The sequence below is a fragment of the Grus americana genome, chromosome 3 (genome assembly GCF_028858705.1).
Source record: "Grus americana isolate bGruAme1 chromosome 3, bGruAme1.mat, whole genome shotgun sequence".
Classification (NCBI taxonomy): Eukaryota; Metazoa; Chordata; class Aves; order Gruiformes; family Gruidae; genus Grus; species Grus americana.
The window spans coordinates 51,303,190-51,329,586 of NC_072854.1; the positions used below are offsets into that span (position 1 = coordinate 51,303,190).

The 26,397-nt window shown below is 37.8% G+C and overlaps 1 protein-coding gene across 2 annotated transcripts in view; it reads right to left on the reverse strand.

Moving 5' to 3' along the window:
- Positions 1-26,397, reverse strand: part of SLC22A16 (solute carrier family 22 member 16) — a 34,881-nt gene that overhangs the window by 3,101 nt on the left and 5,383 nt on the right. Inside the window, exons 2-7 of one of the 2 annotated variants that reach the window (XM_054822384.1) lie at positions 12,330-12,806; positions 9,948-10,065; positions 7,500-8,049; positions 5,446-5,573; positions 4,942-5,051; positions 4,334-4,433 (exon numbers count right to left, since the gene is read on the reverse strand). In XM_054822384.1, coding sequence (XP_054678359.1) covers positions 4,334-4,433; positions 4,942-5,051; positions 5,446-5,573; positions 7,500-8,049; positions 9,948-10,065; positions 12,330-12,806 — 1,483 coding nt within the window. The remainder of the gene's footprint in view (positions 1-4,333; positions 4,434-4,941; positions 5,052-5,445; positions 5,574-7,499; positions 8,050-9,947; positions 10,066-12,329; positions 12,807-26,397) is intronic. The other variant, XM_054822385.1, reaches the window with a different exon arrangement.

The window sequence follows — 26,397 nt, forward strand, 5'->3', positions numbered from 1 at the left end:
TGCTCCAGGAGTATCTTTTCCTTCCCTTCATTTCTGTGCCTTGTTCAATGAGAACAATTCACACTTTCCTTCTTTGAAGTACAGGGCAGCATTAAACCCCTGACATTCTTCCAAAGTCAGGTTATAAATGACCCAAATCTCTCTTGATAGAAATACTTCCACAGAGTACATCATGCCTGGCCTCAGTGTTTTTCCATTTTATGACTGTGCACTTTGATACTGTATTATCCTTATCTTGCCTTACTCTCAGGTCTGCCCTGTTTGTTTAATACTTTCTTTACAAGTGTGTGAGAGAGCATTTGGAATTTCTATACCTATGTCTTTCACACAGACCTTGAGACAAGAACTGGCCAGCTACCATCTGCAGCTAAGCCAGACTTTCTCCTTAAGTCAGAAAGGTGATCTAAAATAGGAATTCTCCATTGTAACCTTGAACAGTGCTATTTTCATGCAAATGCACCGTGCTGCTTTTGCCCACGCCAAAAGAAGAGAACAGCATGTCTCAAGCACTCTTTTGAGAAGTAGGATTCACACTGGTGCGTACACTCCTCTTCTTGCACATACATGAAATATAGAGGCTGACAAAATTAAAAATTAAGCAAAATACTGTTGAATACTACAAACTACAGTGAAAATAAAATAACATGAAAAATTTAAAAAAAAAATCCTAGCAGTAACAGGACCAGAGGAAATGGTGTCGAGTGACAAACTAGGGAAATCCTCATATTTATTTATATATGTGGCAGAATTATATTTAAAAATATATTTCAAAATATTAGAGTCTCACCTCCGAGTGTCAAAACTCTTCTCCACTATTAAAACACGTTTTTCTGCCATGGTAAGACAGGATGAATTGACACACGGCAGCTATTCCACAATAACCTGTCTCATGCACATCCTTTAGGCTGCCATAAGTTTATATCTGAGGACAGTGAGGGCTGCTGAGGATATTGCAGCTTATGGATACCCGTACAGTTGGAGTTAATGAGAGCAGGGTCACTACTGATGCCCTACAGAACAAGGTTAAAGCAACACTGTGTCCTTTGAGTATGTGTGTGTCCTCTGTCAGACACTCTGCATTCTTCTCATGTTTTCCTTCCTCATAAACCTACCTTTTATTCCTCTGCAGACTCTCACTATTCTGTAAGCGTGCACACCACCATCTTTCCTGCCTTTTCATCTCAGCTCTCTTAACTCTATTCCATCACGTGTTAGCTTTCTTTTTTCAATGTGAGAGCTTCTGCATGCCGACTAATTCAGTGTGTTTCCCTTCTCACTAACCCTACAAAGCATTTTCCAATACTTCCTATGGAAGACAGAATATGAAACAATTAAGTCATAGTATATTAACAAAAGGACTTCTCAAATGTCATCTACCTTTTCAGGGGCAGTGACCACATTTATCAATGAAGTTACTCACATTTAGTAAAAGCAAGTCTTTTGCAGTCTCGGCATACTTCTCCATAATACTTCTGACACAATTTAGCCCTTTGTTTGCTTGTAACAAATGTGCACATTTTGTATATATGTACTATTTTACATATATAATTCAGCATCAGAAAATGTTCTTCTGATATAGTCAATAAGTTAAATGCTTATGGACTAAGCTGTACTATTGTACAAAGTATTTAAGTATGTTTAAGCTCAATTGAAGTAAATTTGACAGGAGTACCTGCTTAAATTCATTGCTTTTTCAGGGACTTAATTTAAAATCTGACTTTCTGCTGAGTCAAATACTCTTAAGTATTCCCAACACTACAGTACAGCCAGCAGCTTCTAACAGCTACCATAAATAACTTCAAAAAAAGATTTACCACCATTTTTCATATGTCTTCCTCCCTACCTGGAGCAACAATTTTAATTTCACAGTGGTCTAAGACCACATTTAGTCTAGAAAAAAGATAATTTAAATTAAATATCCCTACAAAATAATACTTCTGCTTCTGAAAACAAAGGATTATTCTAGTCTGATATTTATATCCACATCTGATGGCTCTGAACCAATCTAAAATGTGATCTTACTTACAAAATTCCTACTTCAACAAAAAAAAGGTTAAATTTTGTCCTGAAAATCCACTAGTATTAGACATAGGATTTGCATTCATTTAATTTTACTGACCTCAGTGAAGTTTTGTTGTTTTGGTTTGTTTTTTTTTTTAATTTATAATTTATGGCTGATCTGAGAGAAAAACCAAGTCTGTTAAAGAGCTGCTGTAACATAATTCATAACAGCTGAGAAACAGAAATAGGTTATACATGGGGCAGTTGCTTTATTGTAAGTGTTCGAGAAAGTTGTCACATGAAAAACATACTTGGCAAGTTATTCAAGATTTATAGGCATTCAAATGAGACGCTTGCATTACTCACAGGTGGCATAACTGTGTATGAGGCAGACTGTCAAACAAATAGCAGTAGTAACTGTTTGACAATGTCTGGTGTAGACAATAGATCAACATGATGTATATCAGTTTACTTAGAAATGTAATCCATTTCATTTCATTTTCATTCCAAAACACTTATGTTACCTGAGACTTGGCACGCTATGCTCCAACTCAAGACAAGCCTATTTAATAAACTGACAAATGTTTCATAGTAGGAGCTAAAAATGAAAACATATTCACTGTGAACTACTACACAACTCTACAATCTCTGGATACTTTTTGTACGCTGAGAGTTGTTCATAGCTGAAATAATTCCTCTGTTTATACTGCCATTTGCACTGCTCTCCAGCATGTTTGAGCATTCCCCATCTGTGGTTTAACTGCAGCACTTCTGCACAGATAAAGCTTATCGCAGCCAGTAAAGGCAAAACACTGACAAGAGAAAAAGAATGTTCTCCCATGACCACTCTGCTGTGCAAATGCTTCTTTGTCCTTCCTGGGATGATATCTTGGTTTGCATGAGGCCATTATTAAGAAAGAAAACATTTTTTAGGAGCTTGAGGGAATAAATTAATTTGTGGTCTGCTTCATCCTCTTAACTTCCATCCAAAACAACTGAAAGTAATTAATTTGAATAATGAAGCCAGTTCCCAAGAATTCTCTGAAACCAGTCCCTAGCATCTGTAATTAAGGATTTTACAGTTGCAAAAGCAAAAGGACACAATGCCACTTTTTCAGGAAATTCCAATGTGGTAGACAAAATTAGAGTAAGAATCTAGGTGAAAGACACATCTTATTACATTTTCATCTTCTGACAAGTGTAATCTATATATAACATTGGTGTGCTAGTCACAGTGAATTCTAAGGGTTTATGAAAGACCTCAAACTATTTTTAAATCATTAATAAACTCTCCTCTACTTAAAGTTTTAATATAAACTTTGTCATTCCTTCTGGTTTTACATGTATGGGCATAAATTATCCTTCAGGAGTAAAATAGGGATTGAATAGCTGCAGGAGTTCTAATCAAATGCCTCATAACATAAATGTAATGGAGAAATGTGATTCGTTTGTGAGCAGGAAATACATAAAATATTTTGTCCAAAATGGATTTGAAGCTACATAATACAGACAAAATGCCCAAAGTCTGTGAAAGAATGGTTCCACTTCTGTTTTCTTGGGGCAACTGGAGGTAGAAGACAAAACCTAATGGTAGCATGACCTGGAATCACCTACAAGTAGGATGTGGTTAATGAATCCAAGGTTCTGTTGTTTGTCAAAGTCACTGTGAACCTCATCAATGTACCATATACCATTCTTTTTTTCTACCTCATGACTTGTTTTGTTTGGTTCTTGTAAATGAAAAATGCAAGAAGGGAGCCTTGGGACAGCTGTGAAGACCAAGTGTAGTAAGCATAAGACATTCTTGATCTTCTGGAAGGCTATTCCAAAGACGCAATGCCCCAGGGAAGCCATGGAAATGATTAAGGAATAATACTAAGAAAAAGCAGCCACCCATGGTGAATTCCAAGAATGGAAGAACTATGCCTTTTAAAAATAAGGTAAGAGTAAATCATAAACATGGTCAAGAACTGCTAGGCCTGCAGAGTAAAGAAGTATGGATGAAGACACTTCCTAAATGTTACATGGTAGATAAAGTATATTTTAATGGAAAATATTTTAATCATTTTTATACTAGGATTCAGTGCGTAAGTATGTTTATATCTTCCATTGTAAAACTTTTCAGATTATTTCAGTGACTCAAAGTCTCCCTTTTGCTTTGGCTGCATATTTTTAACAATATGAAGTTACTTTGAGACTTAAAATTTAGAACAAGAGTGGTTCATTCAATTTCCTTTTCAAAATAAAAGTTCAGCTTTTGGTTCCTGACAAAACAAGTGACACCTACGCCTTTTCAAAGCCAGAAACATTCACCATTGAAACAAATACTTACAAGTGGCATGAAAATCCAAACACTTCTCAGATATACACAGAAAGGAGCAACCACACTTCCTACACGGCACATCATGCTTCCACTTCCAACAGCAAGCGATCTAGACATAAAAAAAGGCATTGATAAGAATTCTGGCAGATAAAGCAAACAATTAGAAATGCACAGACACTCAAAACATCACTAGGATGATATGTGTCTTTATGCAATGGTACTGGAAGCTATTGCTACACCAGTGTAAATTTATACTGTAATGAAATCCAGCTGCTTTTATAATTAAGATTAAAGACACAACAATCATTCAGCAGAGACTGCAGGATGAACAACCAGAACTTTTAAAAAAAGCATAAATAATATTTAAGAAAGTATTAAGTATTTTCTAGTTCCTCAATGAAACCAAAGAATGCAGATGGAAATGAAAAATAAATAAAAATTTATCATACAGCCAAATATTAGACAACTCTGAAGCAGCGGAGGAACTCATCCCATCCTGGGTCTTTTGGACGACCACCACGAATGTCAAGAGCTGCTGGATCTGGCCCAGGAGCATAAGAAAGAAAAGGAAATAACAGCAAAATAATGAAAAATATATGACTGGTGAAAGTTCTTACCTTACAATTGTTGGGTACAGTTCTGCTGTGTAGAGATATATAAGGCCAAATGCCACACCTATTGAAAATTTTCCAGCCATATTTGCTAAGATGATTAATATACTGAAATCCTATTGAAAGAGAGCACAAATAAATAAATCATCAGAAAATAACACTGTTCCAAACTTAATTTAAATCCTTCAAAAGTTGTGATGCTTCTTTAAACCATAAGCAATACTTATTGCTTGCTTTTTAAAAATCAGTTTCCATAAGTAACTAGTGTCCATATAACTTGTTACCAGTCCTGATTCACTGAAGCCCTGGCAACATTTTACATGTAACTCCAGCAATGAAACTGTGAAACCTGTACTGAAAATACAGAAATCTATCTTAGACTGGCAGCTGCATTTTAAAAACAGCCTTTAATCAATGGTATGATTTAGAAAGAGCAGCTGCATCTACAGACTAAAGAGCCTTTAAAATCAATTTTGACTGTAGGAACACTTTCAACGGTACATGACTAACCTGAGGTATGAACATAATTAAAACACAGATCAGTGCACTTAAAATAAGGAACGGAATGAGTGTGTTTCTCCTTCCCAGTTTGTCCATCCCAATGCAAGCAATGATATAGCAAGGCAACTCCACAGCACCTGTCAGTATGAAATTATTTTGGTTTAAGTCATGATTACACATATTCATGTTATAACTCTAACTTCCCCTTTATGGGGATTCATTTAATCTAGGGGGTAATAAATCAGTGAAATCTAGAGATAACCAGTGTGTTGGGCTAGTTTATTTGGTAACAGAAATGGCAACAGAAGGCAGAAAACATGGCCTAAAATATGGTAGTGGGAGATGGCGAAGGACAAGAGAAGCAGGTTTCACAGCGCAGAACAGCTCCAGTTCTCTTTGGAGTGGAAAATTACAGAAAACAGCAAGGCCACAGTCGTGCTTTTATGACACTGGCACTTGTAACTGAAAGTTCTCCATTTGCTGCTCTTCTGCTTCAGGTATTTTCACATCAACATCTTAAGCATGCCCACAGGGAATATTGCTAGTGTCACACCAACACACCTCTCAGGATTTGCCAGCTTCCACCTGGACACAGAACCAAAGCTACAGGTGCCTCCCCCAGCTTCAGCCCAAAATCACCCCAATGTAAAAGGCAAGCAAGGTCTCTCCAGGTCCAGTTTTCTGAGTGAGCTCCACAAATACAGGGAGTGCAGTTCCAGCTTTCTCTCTTCTACATTAAAAAGAAAGCAGCTGCTTACAACATCCCACTCTTACTCAGATCATCTCCTCCTAATGTCTTTTTCCAGAGAAAAACTTTTGCAGCTCTGAAGGAAGCAGCGTTTGGCTAGGACTGTTCACAAACCCTGTGTAAACATGATTTGCCCCTAGACAAATTATATTGAGCCTAAGCCAGCTCAGACATGTTTTAAACCAACTTGCTCGTAAAGAATGCTACTATGTCCAATGTAAAATCAAGGAAGAATGTAAGATACTGCCCTGAACAAATACACTGCATTCCTTTACTAAGCACGTATAGTATGTCAATACACCTATAACATCGGGAAACAATCTTTTGGGCTTGTGTTGGTAAAAGCAGGTTGCAATAATTCAGTGTCTGTTAAAATATTTTTGGAAGAAGTAGATATGATGATTTATGCCCTGTACTCCACCATAACAGTTTAGTTATCTATCTGTGCAATACTACATCCATTCTTCTACACGTCAGTCTACCGATACGCTATAATACGTGACAACACAAACTGAATTCATGAAAGCCCCAGTACTTCTGAGTGCTTATGTACATGAACAGTCACATTCAGTTCACTGAGAGTTCTCAGTTGCATAAAGCAAAGCGCATGATTTAATTCTTTGCTGGCTCAGAGCTGCGTGCCTGATCTAGAGTCTTCTGAAGTCAATGGAATATTTCCACTGATCTCAACAAACTTTGGATCAGGCCTTGAATGCACTGAGCCACCTTTATAAACAACTTACATACCAGAGGAAGATTACAGTCAGACCAACAAAATTAAAAGAATACTACAACTAGATTAAAAATATATACTTTCGAGAAAACTAAAATTTCTCTTGCTTCTGAGAATTATGAATCTATTTTCTACACAGACAGACTCAATATATCATGACTGTAAGTGATTAAAGGAATATTTTTTTTCTCTCATTTTCCTAGTTTATGCCTTTAGCAGAGCCATGTGAATTTTGTGTTGCTGGTCTGCGTCCCTTGGTGTTTGTGTGGATCTGTCATATGCTTGCAGGGCAAAGAGGAGACAAGCAGAATTTGGTTTTACAATCACAGAGACAGAGAAGAATTTTGTACACCAACAAATTTTAAATACTCTCTTTTTTTTTTTTTTTTTTTACAGTGAGATTTGGAGTGAATGATACTCCTCCTGTGTTAGTCAACTTTATGAAGAGTTAGCAAGAAACTTTTTGAATAAGGTTCATAATTGAATGAACAACATTTAAAAAAAGGCTGTCAAATCTATAGACATTTCTAAATGTTATGGTCTAGTTCTGTCATAAACAGAATGAGGTACAAAAATATTTACCTATGAGAAAGAGATTTAAATATTCATTGCCTCCTAGACTGACAGAGCTGAGGGAGAAGACGTAGTATCCCAAGCTCCCAGTGAACCAGATCAGCCAGACTGTGATGGTCCTTCTTGCAATGTGCCAGTTGCAAAACAGGTCTAAGATGTTGTGCTTCTTTATTGAGGACGTGTCATTGTCACCCATTCTGCCACTGACTACATCATCTTGTTGGACTGAGCACAGTTCAGAAACTTTGCAGGGAGTGCTTACTTTATTCCATCTTGCCATTATATTAATTACTTTTTGTGCATCTTCATATCTTTCTTCTGACAGGAGCCAAAAAGGTGTTTCTGGGAGCATCCAGCAGCACAAGACAAAGGGAAGAGTCGCTATGGAGAGAAATATCTGATAGACCCACCAGGTCCGAACCAAAAATCCCACGAGTGCCACAACCATAATTCCCATAGCAAAAAAAGCATGGACATGCATAGAAGCCCAGGTTCGTGCTTTAATGCCAACAAATTCAGTCACATAAACAAAAGCCACAACCAGATAGCCACTTGAAACCTGGGGGGGGGGGTGGGAGAGAAAAAAGAAAAAAAAAAAGAAATGAGGTTTGTATCTACTGTCTTTGTGCAACAGCAGTAAAAACAAACAGCTACAAACAGTTCCACATTTGTGTACGCTTAATTGCCACCGCACTGGCATGTCCCACACTGACAGAAAAAAGGCAACCCTGAAAACAAATCAGCTGGAGAAAAAGTTCACTCAAACCTTCAGACTGCCCAGACACTGTACTTAAAAACCTGAAATGATTTGGAATGCTTCTCTGTAGTGGGGGACAGCCAGGAAGAGACATCTGAAAAAGCCTAATTTGCTGATGTCACTAAGCCCTTCACCTCCAAAAATCGGGTCCCTTAATGACATTGCAAACTGGACGCTTGGGAAAATGAGGTCCCCTAAAGTAATTGCCACTTCTGAAAATCTTGACCTTGGCTTTTAAGTAGACTATTAATAATCTGTATGTCAGGGAACTGCAAATTTACTGAGAATTACCTTCTACATCCTTGTAAATTATCTCATTAAATCAGATTTTTACAATGTTGGAAAAGAATCTTCTATATGTGGTTATGGGTTATCATACATTATCTAGCAAATACAATTACTGATATGTTCTCCATTGCAGTATTTCTTCATTGAATATATATATATTATTGAATATATAAATTTCAATTTCTCTAGCAACAGTCAAACTCTTGGTATCTCACAACATTTCAAAACACAGCTAGAAAACCTAGACTAGAAAATATTCCAGTATATTGTTTTGATTAATCAATTTTCTGGTTAAAAATATGCCAGTTAATAATCTCTGATTCTGAATCCACTTAACCTGACTGAAAACCTGTGTGAGCTCAGTGGCACGGGGCTAGAGCTTTAGATCTCCATCTTGTAAATCAGTCCCAGTGGACAGTTAAAACCTACAGCATTGGTCTAGTCAGAGCTTTTTGCTTTTCTAACCACAGCCCCTAGCATCAACAGCCAATGGAGTCAGTAGAGGGACTCCTGTTGATCTCACTGTTCAAGGCTGAAATGCCCATGCAGTTTTTCCTGCAAGGAAATCCTTCTGAGCTCTAATCAGGCAAAGGGAGCTCCAGGTGCAAGGTCCTGTCTTGACTAATGCACTGTCAGCAGAAATAAAATAAATGATGTGATTATTTTCAAATTTCTAACCTACTTTAAATAAGTTACATAATTTTCCTTGTGATAGCATTCTAATTTCTTTATGCATTATATAGTGAAAGGCTACAAATATTATACTTTTGGATGTTAAATAGTAATTTAAAATTGGTTACTATGTATAAATATTGAATATATATCAGATATTGGATATATATCATACATATATATAAAAGTATGTTTATACGCATAAACACATATACTGGAATACCCTTGAATACAATATAAACATCTAGGTGTTAAACATGTCTACCTATGTATTTAGTATTCCAGATGTAGCTTAAAAGACCAAAGAGATGCATGGAAGAGAAAACATGCATCTCTCCTCCATCACTCAAAATCGTAGAGATAAAAATCATACTTCTTATGGGTTTGTTATTTTAAGAAACATATACTCCATTTCTAACAATAAGGAGAAATGCAATGGCAGCTGCAATGCAGAATCCAGAGTTTGCTGCTCACACTTGGTATTTAATTACCAGTCCAGCAGAGGTTGGGATGGAGGAAGTACCAAACACTGCTTCATACAGACGCTTTCTATTAATTCAAAGAAGAAAAGTGCTGTGGTCCAAGAACATTCAGACTCTCCCTGCTCTGCTGAAATAAGTGCAACAGAGGGGGCTTTAGAATAACGAAGTAGGGGAGGAAATAATAACAAAAGGGAGGTTTTCCTGAGAAGGGGTAGGAAACAACACATAAAAAGAGCCAGGGTGAACATCCTCTCTTACCATAGCAAGGAAAAAGCGCACAATCACGAAACTGTAGTAGTCAAATGTGAAGGCCACTGCGATGCCAAATACAAACTGACCAGCGCTCGTGAACCATATAACACGCCGTCTTCCCAGTCTGCAAATCACAGCAGTAATAAAATTATGGATAACCACAAACATTCTATTAAAATACACCTGCAACTCCAGAGACCCTATCTGGAAGTGAGTCTGAAAATACTGTATTTAGCACTTTCACTCACCGCAGAAACTCTGGTTTAGTTACCTGTATTAATTTTTCAGTAATTCCAACTTCCAAGAAAAAGGAAGCTCCTATGAACAGAACTTTCACTCCACAATTCTTGTCTGGAAGCAACGTGCAGAAGTGGGCACTACATATGCTCATGTCCAGTTTCAAGCTTAACTTCTACATAACGAATCTGCAAATTTACTCTTACTTATGAGGACAGTAGGTAAGACTCGCTTTTTCAGATATTTTATATTAAGTAACATCTAGTGAATAATTTCTAGCAAAAGTTAGCTGTGATAACACATGGCATCTCTTGCCAAAGTAACAACCAATTTGGACAGTAATGAAAGGCTTCTGTAACTTATCTTTGTCCAGTTATTTAAAGTTGAATTCTTTAATAAATGACAATGACATAGTTCCCCTGAATTTTCTGATTGCATTACAGCACACATGCATGCATATACAAAATCCAGGAAGCTAGTATACGAACAGCAAAAAAAATCATGCCAAATACTAGCTACCCATCAATAACATAGTAATTTCCAGTGTAAAAGAAGGGCATTTAATAATAAGGAACTTCTATTTGTTTATCTTCTTCCTGTATCTCGGGGAGAAAATACACCAAGTAGAGCCACTTGTCCCTCAGCAAGTAAACACATGCTACAAATTAGAAGTTCATCTGAGGGGAAACCCTAGAAATCTGCAGTAGATAATACAGGACTCTATTGAGGATTCATTATATTCTATCTACAAACGTTCAGTAATACAAAATGTGTGGAATCATTTTTCTTCCCTGATAATATTCTCTTGGATTCTTATTATCTACTCCACTGTGAACAGCTTTTCACAGATGCTGATATTATGTTTAGACAGAGAGTTTGAGGACTTTCAGGGGTGTGGGCTCGTTTGTTGGTTTTTCTCCGTGAGTATTTGGTACTACATTAAAACAGCTATTTTTCTCCAACCTTGACCTAGATTTATGTACAACTGGTCTCTGATGCCTGCCAGAAGAGTTCCCAGTGAGTCCTAGCAGTCAGAGCTCTTCTGTTGGGAAATCTGTTAATTGGGAATGGGAGGAACCCACGAACCTATTTCCCACTAGCCAGAATGTGTCAGAAAATAATAACTTTCAGCTGTAAAACCTACAGTTGTAAATCTGCAACTCAGAATGTGTGTATTATCTTAACTGGCTGTCCATGGCTTGAATTAATGGAAATGAGAACAATATGATCATAAACTTATAAATCATGTCCGAGTATTAATTAATAAAGCTATGAATGATTTAAAGGGACACAGAACAAATGTTGGCATTGTATTCTGTTTTGTATTAAATATGGTTTTACAAAGCCTTGGATTGGAAGGAAGGATTGATTCTATGTGTTCTAAGAGCCAAATTAAAAAAAAGATCATCTTTACTTTCGCATTCCCAAGTTGTAACTGTCACACCGTAGCATTGTGCTAATGAAGGAAAATCAGAAAACAACACACCTGGTCTTCTTTTTCTGCTTATACTGCTAGCAGTGGGAAAAAATGTCACCCTCCACCTAACAGAGCTGTTTGTTAGGTAACAAGCTCCTTTATAGAAAGAGACAAATAACACTAAATCAGCCTTCCAAGCAAAACACAGGTACATACAGAACTTCGTACGTGCTGGTAAATAAGTGAAACTACAGCACAGCTCACTGACAACCATTTTTCCTTCTATCTGGACTAACCTTCAAGTGACTGAAGTTTAAGTTAACCATTCAGGGAAAAACTACAATTGGATAGCAAGGAAAAATAGGGTCTGGGTGTTTATTTTAAGTACATGGGGCCTGATCAAATCCTCAAAGCTATTGCTATTCCTGTTAAAAAAAAAAAAAAGCTAAGGGCAAATACCAGCTGCACAGGGCAATTTGAGGGATCAAGGCCTAGAACGATGGATGATATAAAGTAGGAGGAAAAAAATCTGAAGGAAATTATTTCCAAATACATTTTAAAATTAGTACTTGCTATTGGAAAAAGAAATTTAGTTAAACATATCCGTAAATAAAACAATCTCCAAACCTCCTGAACTGTGAATACATGATTACAAGTACACAATGAATGAAAACAACAAAACCCATGGAGTTACCACAATCTGAAGCTACAATTTTCAGAGGATGGCACTTTACCTGTCAGCAATGTCACCAAAAATCACTGCTCCAATCAAGACTCCAAGCATGAAGGTAGGCTGGATTAATTTTGCAAGCCATTCTTGGTCACAGACTAGATCCCACTGCGTAACAACAGTGCTCTTCCACTTTGTATCATCATAGAGAAATCCATCAGAACAAGAAAATACTGACTTGTTGCCTTTGTATTCATATACCAGATCCAAACTGACTTCTCGCTTAGACCTGCTGCATTGATTCAGTTCCCAGATTTCTCCATTTTCCAGCTGGACTACAATGTAATTTTCTGCTGATGTCCATAGTGTCCAGATGTCCTCTATACTTGATTCAGTGGAGTTGTAGAAAAGAACACTACTCACATTTCCAGGGATCCCACATACAAAGTTAGGAGTAACAGCCATAAACACAGACGCTAAGTAATGGATACCACATGACATAGCTTGAAAGACAGATGCAAAATAAACACATGCTTGAAATCTGTGAAGGGAAAGAAAAAAGGTTACTGAAGAAAAGCCCTCTATACATGAAAAAAATCAACATAATTGTGTTGCTAGGATCTGTAAATGGAGACATCATTACAGTGTTATGTAGTGCTGCTTCAATATTAGAGCTAAGCCCTGCAAGAGACCAGAGATGAGAAAAGATCCACAGCAGAAGCAATCTATTGTCAGGAAATAAATGCTGCTCGTAGTCATCTGTTTAGCCGTACACAGAGAAGACCATTTAAAAAGAAACAATTCTGAACTTAAGCACTTAGTTTGGAGCAACTCTCCACCCTCCAATTCTGGCCTCAAACTAAGGCCTTAGATTACTGGAATGGGTAGAAAAAACAGATGTTGCAACCTCAGGTTGTGATGGATAGAGATATGCGCATCAAATAAAACAAATCAAACCCATTACGCCCTTCATTTCACCTAATCAGATCTATATAACTGTATTCCATCTATCGTCCATCTCTCTTTATTGCCTCCAAAAGACAAAGAGAGAACACATGTAGACACATATAGAGGAAGATAGAATCTGAACAGTGTGAAATGTTATGTTCCAAAACATAGCTGTAAACTGGGTTGGGTTTTGGCTTAAACAGGGTGTGCAGTAATCCATTAAAGATTGTATCATAAAGCAAACATGGTAAAAAGAATGTTTTGTGCATAGCCTGAATTTTGGCATTTTAACAGCTTATAAAACATGCTTGAGATGCAAGTAAATCTTAGTATATAAATTGCACGTGTATCCTGTATTTTGAAAGACTTGCAATGAACTCTAGTATCATTAATTGCAAATTCTAGACAGTTTCTGATAATCTAAGCATAAAGAGTCTTTTCCTCAATTAAATGTTAAAATGATGCACATAATTCATACATTTGTTCAGAAAAAACAACATAGCTTTGGTTTCTCCTCCACTTTTTATTTCCTGAAGGCCAATCAATTGCACTAATTTGAAAAAGCATTCATTGAGCTGCTATATATCCATCCTTACTGCAGTATGCAGTGGACCTTGACAGTATGAAACAAAAAGCAGCTTTTTTTCAAATGATCAGACACTATCTCTGCTGAAGTTATAGGAAATGAAGCCTAAAAAATCAATTGCCTTGAAATGTCTTGTGGGAAAAGTCCAAGCAATTCCAATTCCCATAACAAATGCAACCTCTAGATCACTCCTCTCCAAAATGTATACAATCTAGCCTTGAATTCCCACAATAAAGATTGCAACAGTACCTAGCCTAGGACTTTTAAATCATCTATCATCACAATTTCTAATTAATTTCTAAACTATCCATAATCAAAGTTTTTAAATAGAATTTGCTGGATACATTGTCTTAATGTTTAATTAACCTTTCAATTAAACAGTTTTCTTGTATAACCTGATTCCATTCACCATCCTCATTCTCCTCTGCCTTTTATCTTGTGATTCTTATTTCTTTCCTTGGTAAATGTAAACCCAGTTGCCCAGCCTGTCTTTCCAGTGGCATTGTTGCTGTTCAGATGCAGCACTTTTTATCTCCCTTTCCCTTGACAACAGCTCTATTGACTTTTCCATAGCAGTCTGAGGAGAGGGTTGAATTGCTAAACCCACCATGGCAGCTCAAAAGCTGGCTCCACTTCCCTCTTGAACCTAGTGCGAGGCAATCCTCACACAGGTGCTGCGCTGCTCTTTCCCAACAAACCTTGTGAGAGATATGGTCAAGAGAAACTGAACATAACCACAGCATCCCTTAAGCCTATGAATCCCCTCTCAAGAGAACAGCATCTTGAGGACTAAGTAGCTAGCCATAAATCAAAGCAAGGCTAAACCTACTCTGAAAAGCTTTTGGACTATCTTGGTCCACAAAAAAGCAAAGATTATTTTGAAATGTAACCTTTGTCTCCCTATTAATGCAGACAAATACGGTCAGCAACATTTTTTAGTTCTTCTTCTCTAGTTTAATTTTAACTGCTCCCATCAAAAGACAAACTTGTTTTAAAAATAGCAGAGCAAGACCAAATTCAACAATTTGCGCTATTGTTGCAGTATGCAGAATGACTGAAATCAGGACTAGAAGACCTCTAGCAAATTAACAAATTTAATCCCTAGAAGCTGTGCAGTTACATCTTCTACTAGCTGATAAAATGTGGCATACATGGAACCAGGGTCCCCAGCGTTTGCAATATCTGTCATTATGCATCAGGAAATTGCAGAGTCACATAGCCTAGTTGGTATTTCCCAGACAGAGGAAGAATTAAATCATTTAAACTCCCATACATTCATCTTGAGTTTCCTAATTAGCTCTCACAGTCCAAGAAATATCAAGTTCACAATTTCTCCTCTACCCAGTAAAAGTGAGCACAAAAAATATTTTTATGCCCTTTCTTGTTGCAGAAGCTTGAAAGAAGACAGTACCGTGTAAGGATACGGACTGAGTAGATGGCATGAACCAATGCACTACATTATTTTTTAAAAACCCAAATCCCAAGAGCATCACCACAGCTATGATTTGGATCAGGTTTAGCTAATCTCTGCACTAACTGCTCCCTTGATAGTTTTATCTTATCTCTTCCTGAACACTTCTTGTGATCATGCTTCAATAACCATTTTGACAGACCGCTCCACTGTCAAATCTCTCTGTTGGAAAGTTTCTCATTAAATCTAATCTTGAAATCCCCTTTTTTATTAGCAGCTTATAAAACATCCTTGTGCAACCTTGAATAAATCTTCCTTGTCTTTTACCACTTTGTTATATAGAATTATCAGTTACTGTCCTCCCATTACTTTCTCAAACTATATAAATTACAGTCCCTTGCCCTTTCCTTATTTTCCCTTTGTGTCCTATAGAACAGGATTTATTTTAAAGAAATATCTGTGTCATGCCATTTTTCAAGGGTTTAACTTAGAACTAGATAGAACTGATTCTTGTAGAAACATTCTTCCATTTTCAATGGTATGAAAATCTTATTTAGTTCCAATGAAGAAATCCACTCTGTAGTATCATTATGTTTCTAATTTGCAGCACCCATGCTAAGCAAACACAAAAAGTAAAACTGAATGCCACATATACATTAATAGACATAATTTATGCTGTTTATGACTTAAGAACAGAAAAATATGTGTGTTTATATCAAAATGGCCATGTTGTTACAGAATCCTGCAGGACGGATTCCACTGCAGTTTTTAACCTCTAACTGCTCAATAAAAAAAGCCAAGGAGCAGGCAGGAGAAGCAGGAATAGGTTAGAATAAAGCCTGATGTGAAGCTAGAAAAGTATTTGGCAGCACCAGTGGCTGAAGGAATCCCACAGTCCTGCCACCACACTAATGGGCTGCTCCCCTGCCTGTAAAAACTACCTACTGCTCTCTCCAGTAAAATTCCACAATGGGCTGGCTAAGTCTCTCTCTGTATTTATATATTTATAAAAACCACACATACACACACAAAAATCCAACCTGAAAGCTCTCTTTTGCTGTGAAGGAAAAATTCATTGCTGACTACAGTAGTGTTGTAACAGCATTCCCACCGATGCCAGATTGAAAAGTCCAACCTTATGAGCTGCCGAGAATCTCCTGTGGGTAGGAAGGGCTTTTCTTCTAGAAAGAGCAATCACGTAGAGGCCAGGAAATTCATTAACTTGCATAGTTACCAAAAGGAGTTAATTAGGCCATTAGTGACAACACATAGAAAGCATGAAAAGTATGTAGGGAGGATGATACGTGGGACGGGAGAATACTATAGATGCATTGAACTTCGCTTGCCAGAACAGCCAAAGATTGAAAAGGGACAGAGAAAGACACAGGCCCAGCCGCATGGCAGACCCAGGTTTGCTGGGACAGAGGTTGGGGCAGCAGACAGTGCTGAGTGAGGAGGAACATAAAGCTGCTGCCTGCTCTATTGCTAGCCTGGGATCCCTCCCTTTGCACCTTTGGGTGCATGAGTTTTATCTCAGCCCTCTTGCTGTGGCCATGTCAATGCTCTTCCCCAGTGTTAAAACCCTGGGGCTGCTTCTTGGCCCATGCTCATGCGACGGCTGAGCAGCTTCTCCTCTTTGTGGGAGGACTTGGAGCTGGTGGAGCACGGCCAGTCCCACTCGGGGAGCCTGGAGCAGCCCCAGTGGCGGGCTGTGCTGGGGCAGGAGGTCACGCAGAATGTATACAGGTCATACACTTCACTGACCCTGAGGCACAGGTTAAAGTCTATGCTGTCCTTGCTACTTACTGTAAATTATTAACTTTTATCCCAGATTCTTAATTTAAGAACACCAGACAGATAAGAAACTCCTTTATTACTAAGCTTAAATCTCTCTATTGCAAGCAAACATGTAATATAATCTTTTTAGTAAATTCACCAAACTCCATTTTAAAAGTTGTATTTTCCTGAATAAAGAGATACTGCTGCTCATGCATTGAAATGTTGAGAAAAAAACATTGCCGTAGCAGTAAGTACTACTGAAATTCACCAAAAGAAAGCAAGGCTTCTTTCAGCAAAGCCTGTGATCTATTTTCCTGGACTGATCTCAAAAAAGGCAGTTTTTGGCGAGGGTTTTTTATATGCCAGTTATCTTCACATACATACATCAGATTATGCAACATACGTTGTTGCAAGCGGTAGTTTTCAATACATCTTTTAGAGATATTTTCTTCCTTTTAAAAAGCACACTTTTTGCAATTTTAAAAATCTGTGAACATGATGACTGTCCTAAAAGGTATGATAATGTCTCACAGTGTTTTTCCATCTCTTCAGTGACTTGCCATGGGAGATAATTATTTGGCAAGTACATTTTGTCACTCTTGCCAGGAGTGTCAAATATAGAAGTCAAGAAGACTTTGTAGGTTGCTGCTCCAGTATAGAGACACTTAATGAATGCCAGAAGTCAAATGAGCATAAAACTGTCTTCACAAAAGCTTGAGCAAGACACAACATGAAAATGTTCCAGTCTTTCTTCAAATATTTCTGTGAAATTTCTCCCCATTCTTTTTTCAGTTTACACCTTATAGTATAAAATACTTTTACATTTTCTGACTCCTCCTCACAAGTTTTATGATATCACCAGTAAGGAAAGCAACTGGTAATATCATAATGTCAGTACCTGAATTGGAAGAAAAATTCTTCTGTAAGGATAATGAACTAGATCTCAGACCACTGTCGCTCTGCCTGTAGTCCCATGACACAACATACTCTGTGGCACTGTCACTGTAACATATTTCCTCCCTTCTCCTTTCCCACTACTTATTCATCCCCAGAGACATAGTGCACTCTACCCTCAGTTGCAGGATTACTTTTTATGTGGATTGGCTGTTAATTTTTTCTGGGAAACTGATCTAACTTAAAAAAAAAAGTCAAAATAGATGATGATTAAAAAACCAAATGAGTCAGATCAGTTGCTTGATCCAATTTATATTGCATCCATGCAAACAAGCTGCACCAGTCTATTTGAAAGGTGGTACATCTGGCATGCGAAATTATCTAAAGTGGATATTGCTGCATATATGTTAGAGAATAAATCCCCAGCCTCTGAGTACTTTTACCATTGTCAGTTATTACAGCATATAGCTGGGACAAAACTTGTTGTTAGATGCTAGTTTTATGTGAAATAAAATATGTTTCTGATAATATTTGTTTCCCTGTCTGTCCTTCAAAGAGAGGAGAGAGGGAATTACTAGATACTTGTCAAAAGTTAGTATAAAAATTTAAAAATCCTTTCAGTGTAGGATAGAGTCACAAGGCTGTTCTGTGATTAGCAAAAGATTTGTACTATTCCACAGGTTTTACAAGAACTATTTTTACTGTTTGTCTTTTCAACCACCTTGTTAACAAATTGCTTAGTCAGAGAACACAGTATGTTTTTGTTGTGCAGTGTACACTCAACAGGATGGCTTCAGTGGAAAGAAATTTCCAGATATTTACTATTTCTGAAAGAATTTGTGTTCAGTAACCACCTTCACCTCTGTATTCCATCCTGGGTTTTTTTAATGTGAGAAAAATCATTCAGCATTCTTTCCACTCTAAACCAAGAAGCTGTGATGCACTTACACATTTATTTTTTTAAGAGGAAAGGAGCTGAATGAGACTCAGGAGCAGTATTTTTGCTATGGTGCAGACATGCAGATTTGGAAGCAGCCTTAAATATATAACAGACATGGCCTTATTTGACTTAGAGTGTCAAGAGTAAACTTCCTTCCCTCCTAAGGGTGGTTTGAGTTATGTTAAGACTCAGCCCACATCAGCAAGATGGTTATTTCCAGAATTTGTTTTCAGAGGAAGAAGATGCTGTGTTGGATATCCAGTTTAAACATACCAGCAGCACAGATACAACCGGATTAAGAAAGCCTCTAGAAATCAGGAAGGTTCCAGGAATCATCAGAAGTGACAATGTGTGCATCAACACGCAGTTACCAAACAGCAGACACCTACCAAGTCATTCTTACAGTTGTCTAAAACTGATTCTCTGAACACTTCTATCCCATTAAACTTATGCACATTTCCCTTTGATTAAGACAAGCCCAGAATTTGTTCACCAGAGTCAAGAAGAAAATTAAGTCAACTGCTCACTAGTGCACATTTAGTATAACGGCTTAGATGAAGAAAGTCACATCGGTGTAAAAATCAAGAATTAGTGCTACAGAATTAAGGGCCATACTTTTAAAATACTTTTTTTTCCCCCCCAATTAATGGAACACTTCTTTGTTTTAGATGCTCTAAATCAGACACATTAGGTTTCTGTCCTCACTTGTGACAAAATACTCCAGTTGATGAATATTGCTGGCTTTCAGGAGTGAAGTAGCATAGCTTTCAGCTATGAACAGCAGAAAGGGCAGATATTTCTTGCTGCCCCTCTGCCAAGGGTTACTGCCCCCTGGGGAGAGCCAGCCAGAAGGAAGGTGTGTTCACACCTCAGCCACTTCAGCACAACGCCCCACCTTCTGGTTCAACTGGCAGTGGAACTGGACTAGGCACAAAGGCACTGGATTTGCACTCAAGCAACCAAGCTACTCACATACGTTCTGCTCTTAACTTTACCGTGAAAGTAACTTCTGGTTGAGGGGGAACACATCACTGGGAGTGGGGCCTTTTTAATTGCTGGGGCTAGATCCACTAGCTTTCCTACATGCTTCAATTACAAGGGATTCTGGAGAAGTCAAAATTGGACTTGGAACAGTTTGGCAACGTTAGAGGTTAGCACAGCTCTTGCACTAGCTTTCCTACATGCTTCAATTACAAGGGATTCTGGAGAAGTCAAAATTGGACTTGGAACAGGTTGGCAACGTTAGAGGTTAGCACAGCTCTTGCACCATACTCTGGGCTCCTTAGGCAAAAGGAAGATAAATGCTGCGTAACCTGCCATGGAGGTTACATCTACAGTTGGGTTATCTAGTGAAGAGAGAGATCTACAAGACCTGCCTGTGTAACAAATGCCAACAAAACATATTGCTTGCTTGCTATGCGGAGCAACTGCAGTTTTTCTCCTTCACATATTTATAGTAGAAATAAAGCAATAAAAGGGAGGAAAAAAGTGGAAATTTAAAACTACCACTGAAAACAATGGTCAAACATGAAATGGTACACATTAATTTCTAACCTTCTTCAACTCAGCCTTCTTTTTGATTATCAAAATCACTATGAAATAAATTTTTATAATTCTGGTACGTTTGTACCCATACATGTACCAGTAAAGCAGTCTCAAACCTCAGGTCACAGCTCCAAGTGGGGCTACAGCAGTTGCCAGTGGAGCAGCAATCCCAACGGGCCCAGGGCGGGCAAGCAGACACGGAGTGCAGTTCCAACAGCAATTCCAACACCTTCCAACGGCAGAGCTGGAGTCAGGCTATTTCATTCCTGTTATCCACTTGTCCTTTCTGCTTTACATGTGTCAAGGATATGTACCAGGAAATTTAATTAAAAAAGAACATGACCACGCAGTTTTTAAGTTGTTTATATTTGTTTTGGAATTATTTGGATCAGTGTTAAACACAGCAGAGTGGTTACGCTTGAACAGCAGTAACACTTCAGGCTCTATACATGGGGATGTTTCCATTCCAGGAACAGCATTTTTATAAACATCTACCATTTAGAAAATTAGCCAGAATCCTGGAAAAAACCCACCCAACAGATAAACGTAAACTTCCATAGTTTACTTCTCACAGGGAAGACTCAATTCCAGTATCTTTGGTAACACTGTTTTCTTTTGGTCAGCCTCTTTTTTTGGGGACAAATCCAAATTAGGTATTTAATTCTCTTCCACACTGTAGCACTTCCATCACCTTATGTAAGCGAAGCATTTCACATCATAATCTGTAAAGTGTCTAATAGAATTTCAATGTTTTTATTGATATTCCATCTAATTATAGACATAGGCAGTACTACAACTATAAACTGTTATATTTCATTCTTCTTTCCCCACTTAGGAAATCAGATGTTTTCTGCTGTCTACCTTGATGGCATATTGCACTAACTTTGTCCAAACTATGGAAGTTTACGTTTATCTGTTGGGTGGGTTTTTGTTTGTTTGTTTTTTCTGTCTATAATCTTGAAATAAAACTCACTGGTTTTCATATGAATTATGTTCTTACTTATTTGTTATTCTATTTACATATTTCCATTGCAAAACTCTGAACCTGCTACAGCTGAAGGCACAAATACATGGATTGAATTTCTACTTCACAGTGGTCAAAACCACCAATTCTGAAGCAAATAACAATCTATTCTTCAAAGACTGTTTTGCAAAATAGAATATGATTTGGTTTATTTCTGTGGGCTACATAAAGCATTGTATCACCTGGATAATGTGTCATTTTACTCACCCTAGCTCCATTTGCAACTCTTACAATATTCTGTTGTTAATTCTGACTCACCACAGTAACTCTTCATCAGGAGCAAAACAGAAGAGCTAAGCAGACACCTTTGTCTTACTAGCTTTATAAAAATATTTAACTAATAAAGGTATCACTTAACAAGATGTTACATTTAGGGAACTGAGTGTCAGATAATACTGTGTGTTCTAAAATTTGAGACAAAGTCAATATATAAATCAAGGCATCACTTTAGGAAAGTCAACTTAATTTCAGCCAGAGATTCTTTGCTGCCAAAGAGAACACAGCAAGTTGCACTTCTACCTGTACGGAATTCTACACTTGTCATTCTACAGTTCTACAACTCTCTTTTCAGGAGTCTACACTGATGATCTACCACTAGTTAGTTCATCAGCTCTTGCAAGGGCTCTTCAGACACTCTTGCAAGGTCAGCCAGTCTGTCCCACCCATGTTCCTGCTCAGCCAGGTTAGTATCCCTGACAGATTGTCTTCTCCAAGGCAAGGCAGGTTATATCTCAACCCACGTAAAAGATGGTTACTGAGCACAAGAGGACTTCCACCTTCTTTTGCAGGTTTGTAGCTCACCTTCCCTACAAACTGTCCCTCTTCACTGCAAATGTGTAGCCCACTCTTTGCCTAGAAATCCTCAACCCCTTCTCCCCAAACCGTCATGGGAATCTGTCCCATAATAAGACTGTATTAAATGATTAATTCCCACTGGAGAGCTTCTCTGTTTTGCTTTGATAAGCAGTCTGGTCATTTTTGTTTACTTACATCCCCTTCCATTTTCAGTCCTGTATATTGGTTTGGCTAGCCTGTGTCTTCTCAGGACAAGAAAAATATTTCTGTTTTCTCTTCTCTGAGACATTTACACATTGTAGCGTATATAAAATAGTATGAAATGCTGGAAGTTGATTTCATAGATCTTGGATATTTGACATACTGCCTTTGATTCTAATTAGACAAAAAGCTTTTCTACAATGAGTCTAAAGAAGACAAGTCAAAAATCTTAGCAGTGTTATTGATCTCCTCAAAGAAAAGATATTTTCATTAGTTTGATTGGTCATTTATCTCTTCCATGACCAACAGACGGAGTTATTCTACTTTGTTCTTGATTTCTTAATGAAAAGCAGACAACCTTTTCATTTCCTGACATTCAAGGAAGATGATTCTACTACCTTTCTCTTTAAACAGTTAAAATTGGAAGTAATTTACATTAAAAACAAAAAAATGAAAATTACAGACTTGACTGTTGCCAAGGCTAAGAACGCACTTCGACCTCTTATTAAATATATTCTGTAATGCTCTTCTACCTGCTTATACGCCCACAGTACTGTCAGGTTCTTTCCTTCACTCTTTCTTTTACAGTAGCTCATACAAGGGAATGATGTGGAATAATGCTGTTTTCTAACCTTACATAAATATTTGCAGGCAATATATGAGTTCCGTTTTCCACAAGAATCCAGTAAAGAAGCTGGATCTTGCTCAGACCTACCAGGATTCTTCTGCATAAATCTATTTTTATACCAACTGCCCCCCTCTATTCTCGATGGATAAGTGAGACAGAACTGAGTTTGGCTACACTGATCTGCAAAGGATGACAGTTCTCCAAAGAGCCTAAAATACAAATGTAAATGAGATGAGGTCCCAGTTGCTCTGACCCTGGGACTAACACAAATTATCTCTCTCAGAAAGCTGGAGCTGTAACAAGTTTATGGTATTTCCCAGCTCTGCTGACCTAAACCAGTTCCAAAGATGCAGAAAAAAAAATCCAACCAATAATTTGTTGGGGAATATGAGCCATGTTATTTAAATGAAATGGGGTCTCATCAGCATAATTTCACTATATATCCAATGCTTTTGATATTGTTTATTTATTATTGCTTATTTTTCATCTTTTCTATTTTATTTTTTCTCTAGCACTGGACAGATATCCAACAAATGAAATATTACATCACAGATATGGTAATATTCATTTATAGAACAAGAGCTATATTAATATTATTAGTAATATTCTCTAATTTTTCATCAAGGACACAAAGATCTATGTCTGCTAAAGGCTAAAGAAATGTATTTTTGCCTACTTTGTAAGTTCTAAATGACTGCATTAATCTTCCTTTTTCCTTCTCAGAAAGTCAGTTGCAGGTTTTATTCCCTCACTTTCTATATCTTTGGGATTTCTGTGTTTTCAGAACAGGTTCGATCTCTTATTTCTCTGATCTTAATGCTCTCGATTCAATAGTTGGCCTAAATCAATCCTTCCTGGAATTACCTGTATTCAGGAAACTGAGAGCAAGGATTGCTGATGGAAAGCCAATAACGTCGCAAGCATTGTAACAGTAGTATTGTTGCCTATGTGACAGTTTTTCTGATGTGTGACATACAGCAGAGCGATACAAGGATCTTGGTATCTGCTTCGCATCATCTTGAAAGATGCTGGCTAATGCTGTGACACAGAAAGTGTCCTGACAGAAGCATTTCTCACATCTCAACCTGCTAGGTAAGCCTTAATTAGTTAATTTAGGTTGAAAGTAAAGAATGTCTACTGTATGCTTGGATGGAATATACTGTATACAGTATGCAATCCATATACCTCTATACTACTTCTCTAGATCCCCTTTTCACTCAACAAGGAAGCACAGACTAATCTAGGTGCATCATTCATCTTGCCCTAAACCACTCAATGAAAAGAAGACAGATGGATCATGCCCTTAAAGGGTTTAATTCCCCCCCTTGACAAGGTGACTAAGTCAGATGTCTGAATTTTATACTATTGGCCTGTAAAGTCAGTGAGATGAACTCACTCCCTAGCGCCTTGATTTGGACAACTACTTTCCCCACACAGCTAGCACAGACTTATATAGATGGATCAGGTAGGAACCTAGATCCTCCCAAATCTCTTTCACAACTTAGAAAGGAGAAGGAAGTTGCAACATGGCTGGAAAATTCCAAGCCATCATGGATACAACACATTTAAATGGCACTGAGTTCCATCCAAAGTGTGGTGCTGACCGGTCTTCACAGAGTGGCAAATCATTCCTAGTCTTTTGAAGCATCTTTTTGGCACTTGTTTTCTACTTCCTGCTGCCTTATCAGCATTTTCCACCTATTCTCCAGGCCTTGGTCTCTATTCCTGCCTCAACACTGCTGCTGGGGCTGCACCTCTGATGTTGCTACCTAATAGTAATGCCTCCAAATAATAGGAAGAGGAAACCCAACTTCATCTCTTCATGAAAATATTTTCTTGATGAAAGGATTAAGTCTGTGATCCAATGGATGGTGCGTCTAGATTCCTCAAACCACATTTTCATTGCATATGATCTTCAGAGAACATCTGCTCTGAGGTGAACATTATAGTTTGGCTGTCAATGTACGATATTAAGGTATACATTAGCTGTCTAAGTAATTTCAGTATTTTTCAAAGACAGCTGAGATTTCTCTCCAAGTATATGGACAATCTGACAGATCAACTATCGTTATTAGTGCTTGTAAATCTCTGTCTTGTACAGTTTGTCATCACACTTTTTCCAGTCTTGGTCTTGCAACCGAGACATAGCTACCTTAGTTGATATTTTCTCTGTCTTGGTATTTTTTCTGTATTTCTGAGAAGTTGAGAATCTTAGTGTTCTTACTCAGCTGGTATAGCTTCATGCCTCAAGCTACCTCAAATAAAATGTCAGCTGTGTACATAGCACCATGGTAGCACAGAAATTTTCATAGCATGTGCTGAAGGCTTCTGGGGCCCTTTATAAAACATTTCCTTCCAACTTTGAGGTAGCTTAGTAGTGCTGAAAATCCTAACTATATGAGAAAATTGTTGAGAGCTTTTATAGGAGTGATATCCCAGTCCTACGCATCGTATTACAGGGAACACTGTACAGGGCCTTATATATTTCATTTTCATTCATACTATAATATTTTGGGAGGAAACAGTGGATAGGACAAGAGGAAATGGCCTCAAGTTGTGCCAGGGGAGGTTTAGGCTGGCTATCAGGAAGAATTTCTTTACTGAAAGGTTACCAAGCATTGGACCAGGCTGCCCAGGGAAGCGGTGGAGTCACCATCCCTGGAGGTATTTAAAAGAAGTGTAGACGTGGCGCTTAGGGACATGGTTTAGTGGTGGGCTTGGCAGTGCTGGGTTAATGGCTGGACTTGATGATCTTAAAGGTCTTTTCCAACCTAAACAATTCTATGATTCTATGATCATCAGCTCCTTGATGTGTGTGATAATTGCCTTATGCTGTCATAACTATGTTCATGCTACAACTCTGTCTAGAAGCCACCCTGGGGGGTTGCCAACATTTCAGAGATCCAGCCCAAATCTCAGCAGCTAGTTTACAAATCATAATTGATTTACTAACTTAAAGTTGGAGTGTTGCTTGTATTGCAGGTTGTAGCCTTAGACAAGTAATGGATAGTACTATAAAGTGCATTTTCATCTTGGTTTTATTTAGTTATTTTCCTGTTACTGTAATCTACTTTTTAAATCTACTTCTATTACTATAATCTACTTTTTCAATCCAGAAACAGGCACGGTGAGGTTGCCAGTATGTTCTGATGCAGTACAGTTTTGTCTGTATAGACAAAACTGCCTCCAGTATGACCTGGATCTCAGCAAATACTGTTAGTACCTCTTGCAGGCCACACTGCTAGTGTGTTGTCACCATTATCCAGGAGCACTTGCCAGTGTTCAGCTTTGGTTCTGAGCCTTGAGAGTATTTCTACTTTTGCCTAGTCAGGCATAGATAATACCATCTTTGTTTAAGCTGCTAGAGTCCGCTCTGTGAAA